The sequence below is a fragment of the Orbicella franksi genome, chromosome 5 (assembly GCF_964199315.1).
Source record: "Orbicella franksi chromosome 5, jaOrbFran1.1, whole genome shotgun sequence".
Classification (NCBI taxonomy): Eukaryota; Metazoa; Cnidaria; class Anthozoa; order Scleractinia; family Merulinidae; genus Orbicella; species Orbicella franksi.
Window position 1 is genome coordinate 5676867 of NC_138149.1, and position 14854 is coordinate 5691720.

Here is a 14854-nt window from a genome sequence, read left to right on the forward strand (position 1 = left end):
GAATCGGCAGAGTTCTTCTTTTAACGACGCTTTTAGGGTCGAGAAAGTAAAATTAGCGTTGTACTTACTTCTTTTCACGTGACGCATAATTGTTGAAAAAAATTCTCCGTAATGCGTGATTTAGTAGAAAAATTCAACGTGATGCGTGATTGGTACCCCACCTTTGCCAGCCTCACTCCTGTAGTTTCGGTCGAAAGTCAAATGGAAAGGTCTGTTTTGGTTCGGTCCTACCGGAATATTCGGTTCCCCCTCTGCAGGTGGGCCACTTTGACCGTTCGGACAGGAATTTGGTGTTCCATTTTGACAAAACAGTTCATTGCTCTACTTCTCTTCAGTATATTTCACCAATGTCAGGAGCCCAGGATTCCTGCTTACGTAGGGAATTCGGGTTGGCCTAGTTTGATTGGAAAATGTCGTTCCATTTTCCTCGGTTAGTCCCGCTGTCTCACTGGGGTGGCAGCTTTCGCCAGATTCTGTGAAGTGTCAGCGAGTCCTGACTCGTACCAAGCAGCAATTTGTGTGGTTTTGGGGCGAGAGAAGATTGGATACAATAGTCTATTTTTCTTTTTTCTTTTCCCACGACTCCCTGCGTGTCCCATTGTACTAGTTCCCAGTCTTGTCTGATGCCAATAACCCATGTATTATAAGGGCTGGAGGTGGAGGGTGGCTCCACATAACGTCACGGAAAAATAGAAGGCTGTTTCTTGCTTTATCAATCTTTCGAGCAATTACGAGAAACTGACAGAAAACAGAGAAAACACTGAAAATTGAAGAGTTTGATTTAAACTCGTTTATTTATTAATAGTCTATTTATTATACTCTAAACGCTTATCAAAATAATTTATTTGCTTATTTCAAGCATTGTGTTATTTACTAATTCACTGATTTGTTAGCTATCTGTTGATTTCTTATAAGTATACTAATATTGAAATATTACGTATGTTTTTATGTAAGAATTGAAAAAGAAAGGCTGATATCACCTACAACATTTATCTCCAACCTGTTTTAGGATGTTGTGTGAAAATTACCATAAATCCTCTATCTTGTCCTCTCTCATGCAAGCCCCCTTAATCTCCTTCTCTAATGAGCCCACTCTCAAATAAACCCCCCTCTCAAATAAACTCCCTCTCTCTAGTAAGCCCCTGTGAGTAAGCCCCTCTCAAAATAGTCTCCTCTCAAATAAGCCCCTTCTCTTATAAGCCCCCTCTCAAATAAACCCGTTCCCTAGAAAACCCTTCTCAAGAAAATATCCTCTCTATTAAGTCCCTTCTTAATAGCGGAGCTCAAGCGGAGCCCCATACTCATATAGGGAAGAAAAGGAAACCAATGAGTTGATTTTCTTATGATTATCAGGGCTAGCGGTATTGCTCGTGGGCGCGTGTGCACGACGACGGCAACGACGGAGTCGCGCAACATGGCGGCCATACTCCAAATAATAGGTTGACAGAGACATGCAGCCTTGGTTTACCATGTACTTCTTTGATATTGGACAAACATGTTATGATCAATTGACACCTGTCAAAACAAGGTATCTGCTGACCAGTATCACGTGACCATATCGCAGGCTCAAGTTTACAGCTCATCAAGGTCACGTGTGACTGACCAACTGCTGGTTTTCGATTGGATTGCGGGTTCATGTCAGGTTAACTTGTTGAAAACAGGGCAGGATTGTTTGGAAGCCTGTTCAAACCTAGGATTAAAAGTTAACCAAATTATAACTTTTTCTCTTATACAAATGTTTTTTGCTGCTTTGTTTTGTGTATATGATAATTATTAAAACTCAAAACAGAAGGCCAAACAATATACAGAAAACCTCAAAATTCTACCTTTTCCTGGATTAGCTTAATTGGGCTTTGAACAACCCGGCCCAGGAGCTATACTTTTAGGCTGGCCTAAATCTATATATCAAGCCTGCTTCTGTAATAACTAGTAAGCCCCTTCACAATATGTCCTCCACTCCAATAATCTCTCTCTCAAAAAAGTTGTCCTCTCTACTAAGGTAAGTCCCCCTCCCTAATAGCCCTCATTTCTGAAGCAAATTTATTAAACTCCCTCTTCTTAAAGCCCTCATCCCTTCTCTCTATTTCTTAGCAACAAACTGTATTACCTTATTGTATTCTTACTGTCCCAATGAAGATAAATTAAATAAGTCCCCCTTACTCTATTAAGCCAGTTAAGCCTCCCCTTCCTAACACAAGGATTTGCGGTACAAAGAAATTAGTCATTACAGTCAAAGCTGCTGTTCACTGCAGTCAAGGCTTAACATAAAGGAACAATGTTTGACTGGTTCAGTTCTTTTCGTGCTTATCTCTCAGTGACTGTGACCCAGATCTCCTCTGCCGGTGATGTCACCAGCCGATGGACAGGTTTCACTTCCTGTCCCTCTACAAGATGAAACTTAAATCGTCTAATGAGAACGGACAAAAACACCAGTCCCTCAGCAATTGAGAATCGCCATGCAGGACACTTTCGTTTCCCGGCAAAGCCAAATGGCTGGTAAGCAAGGCTTGGAAGCTGTTTGATGTTCTCAGGGTTGAAACGATCAGGATCAAACCTAAAACAGGAATTTGACCAAAAAATGTGAAAGTGCTGTCTGGATGAGATGGAAAGTTTATTTGAATTTCCCCAAGCTTGTTTTCAGAGTTCAGTGGCCTTTACTTTACCTGTTAGGTTCTGGCCACAAATTTGGATCCTGTAGGACAATGCCAAATGGCAGAAGTATTGGTGTCTGAAAAATAAAATAAAACAAAATTGGCATCAAAAGTGAAAAAAAAAAAAAATCGAAAGTGAAGGAAAGGCTGTAGTCTTTCCACAGATGCTATTGTAGATATCATAAAAAACACTGAATTCAATTATCGTTTATAGTTTGGGGAGAGGGCATTAACACATTTTGGGCATGCAAAAATTGAGATGTTCCAGCTGAAAATATTTTCAATATATTTAGTAAAGGGTAACATTTTTTTTTCGGCAGCATGGAGTGGCAGTTACTTTAATTTCCTTACAATGACATTACTCAGTTCTGCTCTGATTGGTTGTTTAGCTTATACATGAAAAATTGTTGCCTGGCAGCAACCAATCACAGCAAAGATCCATGTAAATGTACGGCTTTTTTGGTAGATTTATAGAAATCTCTTTCTCATTGGATGAATTAAGCATGGAGTAAAACACATGTTTATTTCATTATGTCATATGATTACCTCTTTAGGAATGACAAACTCCCCAACTTGGAGATCAAACTCATGGATTCGTGCACCCCAAGGAGCCAGTACCGAGGCACGCATGGTCTCATCAAGCACCTGACGAGTGTACCTAAATGAATGGAAACCATGCCGCATTGTGAACAGTTCAACAGAATCAGGGACTCCCATATGAAAAGGTCAGGGATGCTTGACATAAATTTTTTTATTTAAGTCCCTAAAGGAGACCATTCTGGGCATGTCTTGAGTTTTATTTGACCCCTCAGTAAAAGATACTACTTAGAACCAACTAGGCTAGTGATTGCCAGCTGCTGTTTGAGAAAGGAACTTATGTTAGTTGACTAAACTCCAGAGAGTGGCAAAAATCCAGTCTAAAAACAGAAGTGAAACTGTTTTTTCATTTAAATTTCTCTGAGTGCACCCAAAAATATACTTTGCCAGCTATAAAGAGTGTAGTATGTCCTGAAGATTTTAAGTGAGACCAAAATCCTTGCTTTACATCCTTAAGCAGAAAGACAAGCATTCCCGGCCTTTTCAAATGGAAGTCCCTGTGGGTCAGTAGATAGATCACTCTATTTAAGTCCCATGGTATTTAGCCCTGCTGTGCCAGCTGGGGACACTTGTAAATGTAGAAACAAATATTGTAAACTGAGTTGAAAAACTTGTTAAAAATGTCAATTGATTAAGGCTGGTAAGTCCAGGCTACGGTATTAACAAGACACGGAAGAGTTCAATTTGGGACCACCAAACACAAACCCTGGCAGCAGGGAGGATTTGAACTCATGATCACCAGATTTCAAATCCAGTGCCCTAAACTACTCAGCCACACCGCCTCCAGTAGGAAATTAGGTTTTGTAAAGTGCACTCACTTCAGTTCCGAGGCTACTTGTGGTTTGATGTCTTCATCTCCCAAAACTTTGTCTAGTTCGGCAAAAACTTTTTCTTCAACCTCAGGATGTTTTGTCAGATAGTACAAACACCAGGTCATCACTGATAAAATGAAATACAAAGATCATTAAAAGGTAATGTCATGATACAGTCACATTAAAAATGCTTTCTGCACTTGTTTACAGAAAGGGTGGGGTATTGCTTTTAATTAATGATTTTGTGTGTGCATTATAGTCACCTTTTCAAGACATATACTTGTTGAAATCGCCTAATTCTGCATCTTCTCGAGAACATGAAAAACAACAGGAAATTTTCCATGTTTTCCATGTTCCAGTGGATGTTAAGCTGCTAAACAGATCTAATCTAACAGATAAGTTTAGCCTCAAGACAGAGCAGCAAAACGCACAATACACAATATGCACTGCACTTTTTCAAGCTGCCTCTTTGTCCCAAATTTGTCTCTAATACACCTCATATATGTGAGGCATTTTTGATACTATTTTAGAATTAAACACTGCACTTTTTCAAGGTGCCTTTGTGGCAATTGACTCTCTAATACACCTTATTAGGGTACTTTTGATACTATTTTATTGTTTAAACAGTACTTACTGAACCCTGTGGTGTGGAAGCCTCCAACTAGGAATGTTATCACATTATCGCTCATCTACAAAGAACAAGAAAAAAGATGTACCTAGTGCTCACTTGATGAGTAAGCTAAAACATGCTCTTAGAAAAATTGAATGTGGTTATAGAACAACTGGTAACCCATAATTACAACTGTAATAGAAGTTTAATTAACCTGCTACATAGCTGTCAGAATTTTGTGCGCAAGTTTTATGTTTTAGCAACGGGGCCTCTTAAACGGGGTGGTAGTCAAGTTGGAATTTTCCTCATGGGCTCGCCCCAAGCATATGCGGCTCCAACAGAGAGACAAAACACTCGTGAGTGACATCACACTACACCACACCATTTATAAAGTTAACTAGGTTAAATTTACTTTCTTTCTATCTGAGACAAAGGAAGACATATTCATTAACAAAATACATTTGGAACAGAAAATTTAACTCCGTCAAGCTACCTCTTCTTCATCCATAAGATCACAATCCAAAATGGAATCAATGAACAGCATTTCCTCTTTATTCTTTTCTTGCTTTCTCTTATTCAGCAGGTTCTTGACTGTATCTTTCATGTAAGTTTTTGCTGCAGATGAGAAAAAGAATGAAGTTGGAAATAATACAGTTAGCTTTAAATTTGTAAAAGCAGAAACAAACAGAACCTGAGTGGGTACAGTATATTGTTAATTACTTAGCATTATATAACACCAATTTGAGTTCCATGTAAAAAATATGGGCCAAACTTTAAGGCAGATGATAGTCTAAATACTACAAAAGTGTAGTTCTTAAATAAAGTTTTGAAGATCAAAAACACCCTCCTGAATGTCCTTACTTTCTAGCTAGCTATGAGTTCAACACCCTTTTATGGTTTTGAAACACACTTAATTAGAAGGGTTCTCGTATATTTTAGTTTTCATTTTCTGTTGTCATGGTAAGTAAGCATGATCATGCGAGTTACACTGAAGGCGTTTATCCCTGTCTCTGTTGCATGAAGTGACTAGGAAAACTGCCACTCCCTTTGGAAGGGATGCTGGGTCATCACAGCTTAACACTGCCCCTAGATTTGAACTTATGATAGTTTTTGTTAACAGTTCACCAGCACAGAGTGGAGATGGCACTGTGATAGACAAATACATATATCTCATGTCCAACTTAAAATAGGACTCATTTTACAACCAGATCTTACTCAACTAAGAGGTGCGGTTTAAGCCTCATGGTTAGTGTGCTTGTCCCTGGATTTAGCAGTCCACTGGTTCGAGCCCTGGCTACCGGGATATAATTGTGTTGTGTTCTTGGGCAAGACATTTTCCTGTCACAGTGCCTCTCTCCACCCAGGTGTATAAATTTAGTACTGGCAAATTTTATACTGAGGTAACCCTGCCGTGGACTAGCATCTCATCCAAGGGGAGTAGAAATACTCCTAGTTGCTTCATGCTACCAAAACCACAGATAAACACTAGCCTGATGGACCACTTATGCAGACTTTATACAGCAGCATATACAAACTACTGATTTATTACCTTTCTGAAATTTTTTCTCCCTCTCACTGTCAGGTGCAGGACAAGGACCAGCAAGCCGAGCCTCCATCTCATTCCAACACTAAATTCAATTTGATAGAATGGGATTGTATTGTGGACTTGTACAATCATAAAAGCACTGATTATTATTTTTTTCTCAGACAGTGCATTACATGGAGCTCTAAATGGTCAGACAGACCTATAATGCAAGCCAGCACATGCAGTCTCATAGGCACACAATGTATGTCAAATGGTTTGATGCAAAAGAACATTTAAAGGGCCACCTAGGCTGTAACTGAATCAATAGCATGAAAGCAGGTTATTTACTAGCTGTATACTAAAAATTTCACAGGTGACTTGAAGCCTAAACATAATGTTTTTTCAGCAATATTGATGAAAGGAAGTCTTTTAAAGAGCAGCAGTTAAGATGCTGATAATAGAACTTCAGTCACATAAAAAAGTGTCCGTTGGTTACAAAATGGATGTCAAATATTTAGTGATCAACAAGTAAATATCTACTGAAACTGAAGCCTGAGTGTTACATTTTCTACGCATAAAGGGGGAATGTAGGCTCGATTTCCAGCCATTTTGGAAGTTTGGCTGGAAATTGAGCCTAAAGTAAATGCTGCAAAACTCTTACTTACATCTTCATATGCTATTGCCATTTTGTCAATTTCCTTCTTGTCCATAAAGAAGCGACCCATTCCTGCCACAGATATGGCTTTGATTGTCATGGCTAGCATGGATTTCCCTAACGGAATATGTTCCTGAGTCTGAGAGTATGTAGCAAACTTGTCCGCTGTCTCTTTTGCGATCTAAAAATAATTTAATTAATGCAAAAGGCTTTTACTAACTAAAGACTGTGAGCAATGGGCAACAGATGTGAGATAAAAGATTAGCAAGAGCTTGTGCGAGCTCAGGGGTTCGATCTCGCCAGTGCTTCAATTGATTCAGTTTTTGTAGCATGAAGCAATTAATAAAATTGATATGACTATTATTAATCAGCCACTCCATGGAGTCATCACCTGATCGTGGTGGAGTGGTTTGCGTGCCCCAGTGACCCCTAGAGCTATGTTGGCGGGTGCCATGTGCACCTGGTAGGGTCACCCATGCCGAACAGGTCAAAGGGTAGGGGTCAGACGAAGAGGCTCCCTGGTCCTCCAGGTTGGGGGTTGGGCTGCGGGCTGATAACCCGCTCCTGTAAAAAACATATTATTACCGAAACCAGAAGCAGAATAATTTCAAATGATCTGGGGGACGTCGTGGTCACTCCTCACACCATGAGAGGATCGATGACGCATGGGGGTGAAAGCCAAACGGAGGCCCTTGGGCAGATGAGATCACCAGTCCACCCAAAGAACATCATGAAGATAGGAAACTGGAACGTGAGAACGCTATACCAGAGTGGAAACATAGCACAGGCATCAAGAGAGATGAAGAAGAGAGGTATTGAAATCATGGGAATTAGTGAGACACATTGGACAGGACAAGGAAAAGCAGTACTGGAGGGGGGAGACACTATCATATACTCTGGCAGAGAAGATGACAACCACAGAGGCGGAGTAGGAATACTGATGACCAGATTTGCAGCAAGATCACTCATAGATTGGACACCAATAAGCGAAAGGATAATTACAGCTAGGTTCTATTCCAAGCATGTTAAGATGACAATTGTACATGTATATGCACCAATAGAGGATGCAGAAGAGTCTGTAAAGGACGAATTCTACGAGAGACTACAGGATGTGTTGAATAACAAAAAAGAACATGATATGCTGGTAATCACAGGTGATATGAACGCAAAGGTCGGTGAAGACAACCGAGGTTATGAGAGAATCATGGGTAGACAAGGCATTGGGAGAATGAACGACAATGGAGAAAGACTTTGCGAATTTTGTGATATGAATGAACTGATAATAACAGGAACGTGGTTTCCACATAGAGATATTCACAAAGCCACCTGGGTATCGCCGGATGGAAAAACGAGAAATCAAATAGACCATGTGCTGATAAACAAGAAGTTCCGTAACTCAGTAATTGACACCAGAGTCTATAGATCAGCAGACATTGGAAGCGATCACCATCTTGTATGCACGAAAGTGAAGCTAAGACTAAGAAAACAACAACCCAAAGAACAGGGAAGTATAAGGGCAAGGTATGACACCAACAAGTTGAAAGAAAAGAATGTTCTGGAAACCTTTATGATCACTTTGCAGAATAGATATCAGGCATTGGAAGAGGAGTCACCGGATGGAGAGGAGGACGACGAGATAGAAAAGGAGTTTCATATAATGGAAGAAGCATACACGAAGACAGCAGATGAAGTATTAGGCCGTCCTAGGAAGAAAAGAAAGCCATGGATAACAGAAGAATCATGGGTGCTTGTTGACCAAAGAAAAGAGATAAACAAGAAGATTCTAAGTACTTGTTCAGAGAGGATCAAGAAACGACTAAGAACAGAATACAAGGAAAAGAGTAAAGAAGTTATGAAGAGCATAAGGAGTGATAAAAGGAAGTGGATGGATGGCATCGCAAGTGAGGCAGAGGATGCTGCAAGAAAACAAAAAATGAGAAAATTATACGGATTGACAAAAGTGCTTTGCAATGAAAGACCTAAGAGCAGCACAGCCATCCTTGATAAGAGCGGTAATCTCGTGAGCGGAAAGAAAGAAATGCGGGCAAGATGGACAGAGCATTTTAGAGAAGTACTGAACAGAGAAGAACCAACAGATCCTATAACAATGGAAGATGAATGTGAGTTCGAGCTAGGCGAATTGATTGAAGAAATCGCGATCACTGAACCAACAATCGGCGAAGTAAAAGTAGCAATTGAGCGTTTAAAGAATGGGAAATCTTCAGGCGTCGACTCCATCACGGCTGAATTGTTAAAGGCGCACAAGGAATTCTCGGCAACGAAAGTGCATCAGCTACTGGAGAAAGTATGGAAACATGAAAAGATCCCGGACAAATGGAAAAGAGGGTTGATCATCAAATTGCCAAAGAAGGGAAACCTCAAAGAATGTAAGAACTGGAGGGGAATTACTCTACTTTCAGTAGTCGGCAAAATACTTGGACGGATTGTGATTGATCGAATACAGAATGGAGTTGATATCAGACTGAGGAACGAGCAAGCAGGGTATAGAAAAGGCAGGGGAACAACAGAACAGATTTTCATATTAAGGAACATCATTGAACAAGCAAACGAGTGGCAGGCAAGCTTATATATTAACTTCATAGACTTTGAAAAAGCATTTGATTCCATCCACCGTGAAAGTCTATGGTTAATTATGCGGAAATATGGAATCCCGAACAAGATAGTAAGGATGGTAAAAGTGTTCTATGAAGACTTCAATTGTGCTGTAGAAGATCAGGCAGAAGCATGTGAGTGGTTCAACATCAAAACAGGCGTCAAGCAAGGATGTAATATGTCTGGATTTCTATTCTTGATAGCTATGGATTGGATTATGAGAAGGACTGTAGGAAAAGGAGAAAACGGAATCAGGTGGAACTTTACATCTAAACTCGATGATCTAGATTTTGCTGATGATGTGGCACTTTTGTCTTCTACTAAACAGCATATACAGAACAAGACTACTAAAATGAATGAGGAAGCAAGACGGGTCGGGCTGAAAATCAACAAAGGAAAGACAAAGGTGATGAGGATCAACGGGAAGAGTCAGGAGAAGGTTGCAGTAGATGGGCAAGATATCGGCGAAATTGAGGAGTTTAATTATCTGGGGGCTACCATTTGTAAGGAGGGAGGAGGAATGAAAGATCTGAAAAACAGGCTGTCCAAGGCGAGAGGCACATTTGCCAGACTCAAAAGAATATGGAACTCAAGGAACATCATGAAGAGGACCAAGCTTAGACTGTTTAAAACCTTAGTTGTACCGGTGCTACTGTATGGATGTGAGACATGGAAGATGAACATGGGAGATGACCAACGAATAGATGTGTTTCACAACAAATGCCTCAGGAGGATTCTCAAAATAAAATGGCAAGATCACGTTACCACTAGAGACGAAGTTCCTTAGTGAAGAGGTTAAGAGGAGAAGATGGAAGATGATAGGGCATGTCCTACGACAAAACAGAAACAGCCATACCAACATAGCCCTATCATGGACACCTGAAGGAAAAAGGAAGAGAGGAAGGCCTCAGACCACCTGGCGAAGAACAGTTGAGAGAGAGAGGAACAGCGCAGGATGGCGTACATGGGATGAGGCAAGAGCTGCTGCAGCCAACAGAGAAAATTGGAGGCATTCTGTGGAGGCCTTATGTGCCATGAGGCACAAAGAAGCTAAGTAGTAGTAGTAGTAGTAGTAGTATTATTAATCAGTCCTGTTTGCATGCCAATTCATTGGAGATTACTGCTAACCACATCTTTCACCAGAGGCTTTCACTTATAAATACGTAATCTACAGTGTAGTAACTGAACATCTTAGCTGGCTTGTCAGAGATTGGTTGTATGTGTTTCCATTACTTCTACTTACTTACTTACTTACCACTTCAATATAGTTACTTGAAGCTTTTTGTCAAAAGTTTGAACATAGTGAACTCTAAAGAGTGGATAACATCTATTATCCTTTTTGGCAACATTGTCCATTTTGACAACAGTTATCCTGGCAATGGAAAGTGATCTCCACCCTTCAAACAACCAGAACCAGGTGTATCACTGGGTACTGGTGTCAATTAAATGCTGGAAGTGCAAGACAATACTATGATGGACTTGACTCCTTTCTAAAACAGAGTAATAACCAACTCTGATTCTTTCATGCTACAGAAGTGCCTGCCAGCCTGATAGTATCATGGTTTACCATAAAATAAGAACAGAACAGAACATGGCAAGAGTAACAAATACCTTAGTAAAGTGATCATAATAGTGTGTCACTGCTTCATGGCTAAAACTCCGGTCAACCAGTTGCCTTTTCTTGCGTGCCTCTGGTCCATTCTTATATGTCAGACTCTTTATTCCAAACAGAGGCTCAAAGAACTTAAATTGTTCATCTGAAGGAAACAGCACAAATCATAATAAAAATACCTTTCAAAGGTAAAGCAAAACATTGTTTTATCTGACCATCTGATCATGCCAGATCTAGAAAAACAGTAAATCAATGTCCATTCATCCATCGGCTATGTGTGAGCTATTATTTGCACTTATAACTATTTAGCAACATAAATTTAACAGCATGAACATCAGCTTACATGGCTTGTCAAAGAGTTGTTGTATTTCTTTCCAATATTCAACTGACGACAGACTGACAGCATACTCTTTTCCCCACCAGAATCCAGCTATGTTGCCATACTTCTCATGTAACTCTATCAAGTACTCATGAACACTCCCAGCCTTAGCCATGTCCCCTAAGTTCCCACTCCTAAAAAAGAGAATACCACATTATTAATTAATTGTGCAGTTTCAGAAAATATCCATACCCACCCCAAGGAAGGCTATTGGAAATTCTGAAGGGGAGGGGGGGGGGGGGGGGCTTCAAAAGTGAAAATTTTTGGGAGGAGTGGGAGGGTTCTAACCAAAAAACCTTCCATGGGAGGGGTATGGATATTTTCTGGAACAACACATTAATTTGTTTGGTTATTTATTTATTTATTTATTTATTTATCTTCTGATAATTATTTGCCAAACAAAAGAAACAATTAATAAGTAATTTTACCAGATTAAATTAAATTTTAGAGGAAAAAAGTGCCAAAGGAACAAAAAGAAATTTTAGACAAATTAGTTCCAATCGCATATTTGTTAGTATTTTTTTTTTCTTCTTTTGATATCACTGCTCAGAATTAAGGACCTGCAGACCATCTCAGGAACAAAATTGGATGTGAAACCATAGAATTATATATGTACTGGGCCATAAAAAGCACCTTTCATGAAATAACAAGTTCCAGTCACACTAGCTTTTAATAAAATTTGGCCGGGTAGATAAAAATCAAACTGTTTACTTAAATTATATACATTGTACCGACACTGGATCTGAAGGTGCAACTCCAGGTATCTGTGGACCCTTGGATGAGCCCCTCTGAAAGAGAAAGGAATGCAACATTTTAGTAAAACAAATTATACAAATACAACTTTCAGGGTTAACTATTTTCATTTATATTTAATAACTAAATGTAGGTACATGAGGAAATTTTGGGCAATTATGTAGTTTCTGCCCTTGCATACAGGTTGGATTAAATTTGTAAAAGCAAATGAGAAATTCTAACTGCAAAAAGGGCTATTTGTTCTTCATAATGAAGCGCTGGCAGCCCAAAAGGCCACCAAGCAGAGCCCCACAACTATAGGAACAGAACCACATGCATGCAATTAGAAATAGAAAACCATGCAACCCTCTTTTTGTGGTCAACATGGCTAGCGGCATGGATCGCAGGCGTGTGCACCCCACGACGACAACGTTGCACAACATGGCGGCCATACTCCAGTTAATAGGTCAACTGAGGCATGCAGCCTTAGTTTACAGCAAACATAGTTGATATTGGACATCCATGTTATGATCAATTGACACCTGTCAAAACAAGGTACATGTATCCCCTGACCAGTATCACATGACCATATCGCGGGTTTGGGTTTAGAGCTCATCGGTGTGACATGTCGACCGCTGACCAAGTAATGGTTTTCAACTGGATTGCAGGCTCAAGTCAGGATAACTTGTTAATCTGGGCTGGGTTGTTCAGAAGGTGTACAAATGTTTTTCACTGCTTTTGTTTTGTGTAGTTTGAGATCGTTGAAACTCAAAACAGAAAGCCAAACAATATAAACAGAAAACCTCACCACAAAGTTACAAAACTCAAATCAAAATCCTTGCTTATCCTGGGTTAGCTTGATCAGGCTTAAAAAACCTGGCCCAGAAGCTCCGCTTTTAGGTTTGGCTAAATCTATAATATATTAGTCTAGTAAATTTTATGCCTGCGTGCCTATATGCAGAGTACATAGAGGGGAGGGGTGGGGACCTCGATGAGAGAAAAATTGTTACTTGATGCATTTGCACAGGATACTTTCAAAATTAAAGAGAGAAAGTTTTCAAAATGACATATTCTACAGAATTTGTTGCCAGTTGTGGGCTGTAGAACTAATTAGCTGCAACTTTGCACTATTGGATATTTTATCCAGCATCCATTTTGAGTGCTGTGTGATCGCGTGGGGGAGGGGGGGTGTTCCCTTACATAGGCTAATTAACAAATTGAATGTGGTTTTAAGTGTGGTCTGTACCCTTATCGACAACGATATGCGTCATCACAGTGGTCAGAATTTGTTGTGGACTCACTCAGCTGTGCCTTGTGAGTCCACAACATTTTGACCACTGTGATGACGCGTATTGTCGTCGACAAGAGTACAGACCACACTAAACCACATTTGATTTGTTTTTTACCACAATATCAACTTCAAAGAAAATGTTTGCTTTAGAGCGTGAGCTGAAAAAGGCATTGCGTGACACACTGACGTGAGCAGCGTTGTCTGGACTCTTATTGACAACGGCGAATTAGCCAATCAGATTGCGAGATTAGTAGCAATTGCAGTAAAATAATTTGTTATTGTCGTAATTAAAAAAAAAAACAAATGATACAGGTAAAAAACCCCAGAAGTTAATGGCTATTTTGTTTTTCATAGCGCAGGACCGTGGCTACATCGTTCATTTAGCTGACTTGCACAATTTCTCGGAACGTACTTCTTGTACACGTACAACAATGCAAGCTTCAGTGGTAAGCACCCGATACAAGGGTAAGTAAGTCGTTTAGCCTTCAAGTCGATTAGCCCCCAACCAGAAGTCGATTAGCCCTATTCACGCTCCACGAACGAGATCGACCGACCTCTGGTTGGGAGCTAAACGGTTGGGGGTCAATCGACTTTGGGAGTTAAACGACTGGCCATGGATAACCACCAACCATCACGGTAGCAGACGCGACGAGCAATTCTTAAGGTTAACCCCAACCCCTAAGCTCTAAACCCTGAGAAACTAAGCTAACCCTTAAATACTGAGACGTTCATTAACCCCCAAAATCCCAACTCGACGCTGATCTCTCCGGGTGATCTCTCTGCTTATGACGCTAATCGATCTCCCTAAATTATCTGCAGCCACAACAAATTAAACGGATCATGTGCGTTTGAAAAACATTACTAGTACTTACGAAGTCAAACATGAATAGAAGGACAACGATCAATCCAAGAACCAAAGCAACGGCAAAGACACCGAAATCGGCGACAGAAAAATGCGAGGGGAGCATTTTTGAAAAAACAAAACGTCCTTTTCTTCAACAACTTATTCAAAATGGCGGTTTAGTCGACGGGCACTGTGCATGTGGCGCTGTTCATCGCCTCCCGTCACGCAACGAATTCGCGCTCATCACGGATCCCGTGAAAAACAAACTCCCAGCCTTATGATTTTTTTTAACAATTCTTTTTTTTTTTTTCCCGGCAGGGGGAGGTTGTCACCCACATGTGATTTATACAAACAATGGCTCGAATTCACAAATATTGCGTGACGATCACCCCTGTCTTATGCCCTACCCCATCCTGGGCATTGAAAGGGAAATTTCCCAGTAACCCAGCACAGTCAGTGATGGCCTGTACAGTCATGTGAACAGGAAAGTGGAATGACTTTAAATAAAATCCCCTGACAAGACATTTTCCTCA

General features: G+C 40.2%; 1 protein-coding gene and 1 long non-coding RNA gene across 2 annotated transcripts in view; both read right to left on the reverse strand.

Annotated features, from left to right (window-relative positions):
• Positions 1–775: 775 nt before the first annotated feature.
• Positions 776–14474, reverse strand: LOC145486902 (cytochrome P450 20A1-like). The gene is made up of 12 exons (XM_081465613.1): positions 14350–14474; positions 12190–12242; positions 11419–11588; positions 11075–11220; positions 6861–7031; positions 6220–6298; positions 5164–5285; positions 4695–4749; positions 4067–4187; positions 3198–3309; positions 2664–2728; positions 776–2554 (listed from the first exon to the last, which is right to left on the reverse strand). Exons 1-12 carry the CDS (start codon positions 14443–14445, stop codon positions 2305–2307), a joined length of 1440 nt encoding a protein of 479 aa, XP_081321739.1. The 5' UTR covers positions 14446–14474; the 3' UTR covers positions 776–2304.
• LOC145486908 (uncharacterized) overlaps positions 776–14854 on the reverse strand; it is a 99984-nt gene continuing 85905 nt past the window's right edge. The window contains exon 2 of the long non-coding RNA XR_014049339.1: positions 776–1898. This is a non-coding gene — a long non-coding RNA (uncharacterized LOC145486908). The remainder of the gene's footprint in view (positions 1899–14854) is intronic.

Excerpts from the sequence above, each read along its gene's own strand:
- LOC145486902 (XM_081465613.1), bottom strand. The coding sequence starts at position 14,445 with ATGCTCCCCTCGCATTTTTCTGTCGCCGATTTCGGTGTCTTTGCCGTT. Across the intron at positions 11,589-12,189 it reads GTTGCACCTTCAGATCCAGT|GAGTGGGAACTTAGGGGACA; the intron begins GTCGGTACAATG and ends TCTCTTTTTTAG. Across the intron at positions 5,286-6,219 it reads GGAGAAAAAATTTCAGAAAG|CAAAAACTTACATGAAAGAT; the intron begins GTAATAAATCAG and ends TCTCATCTGCAG.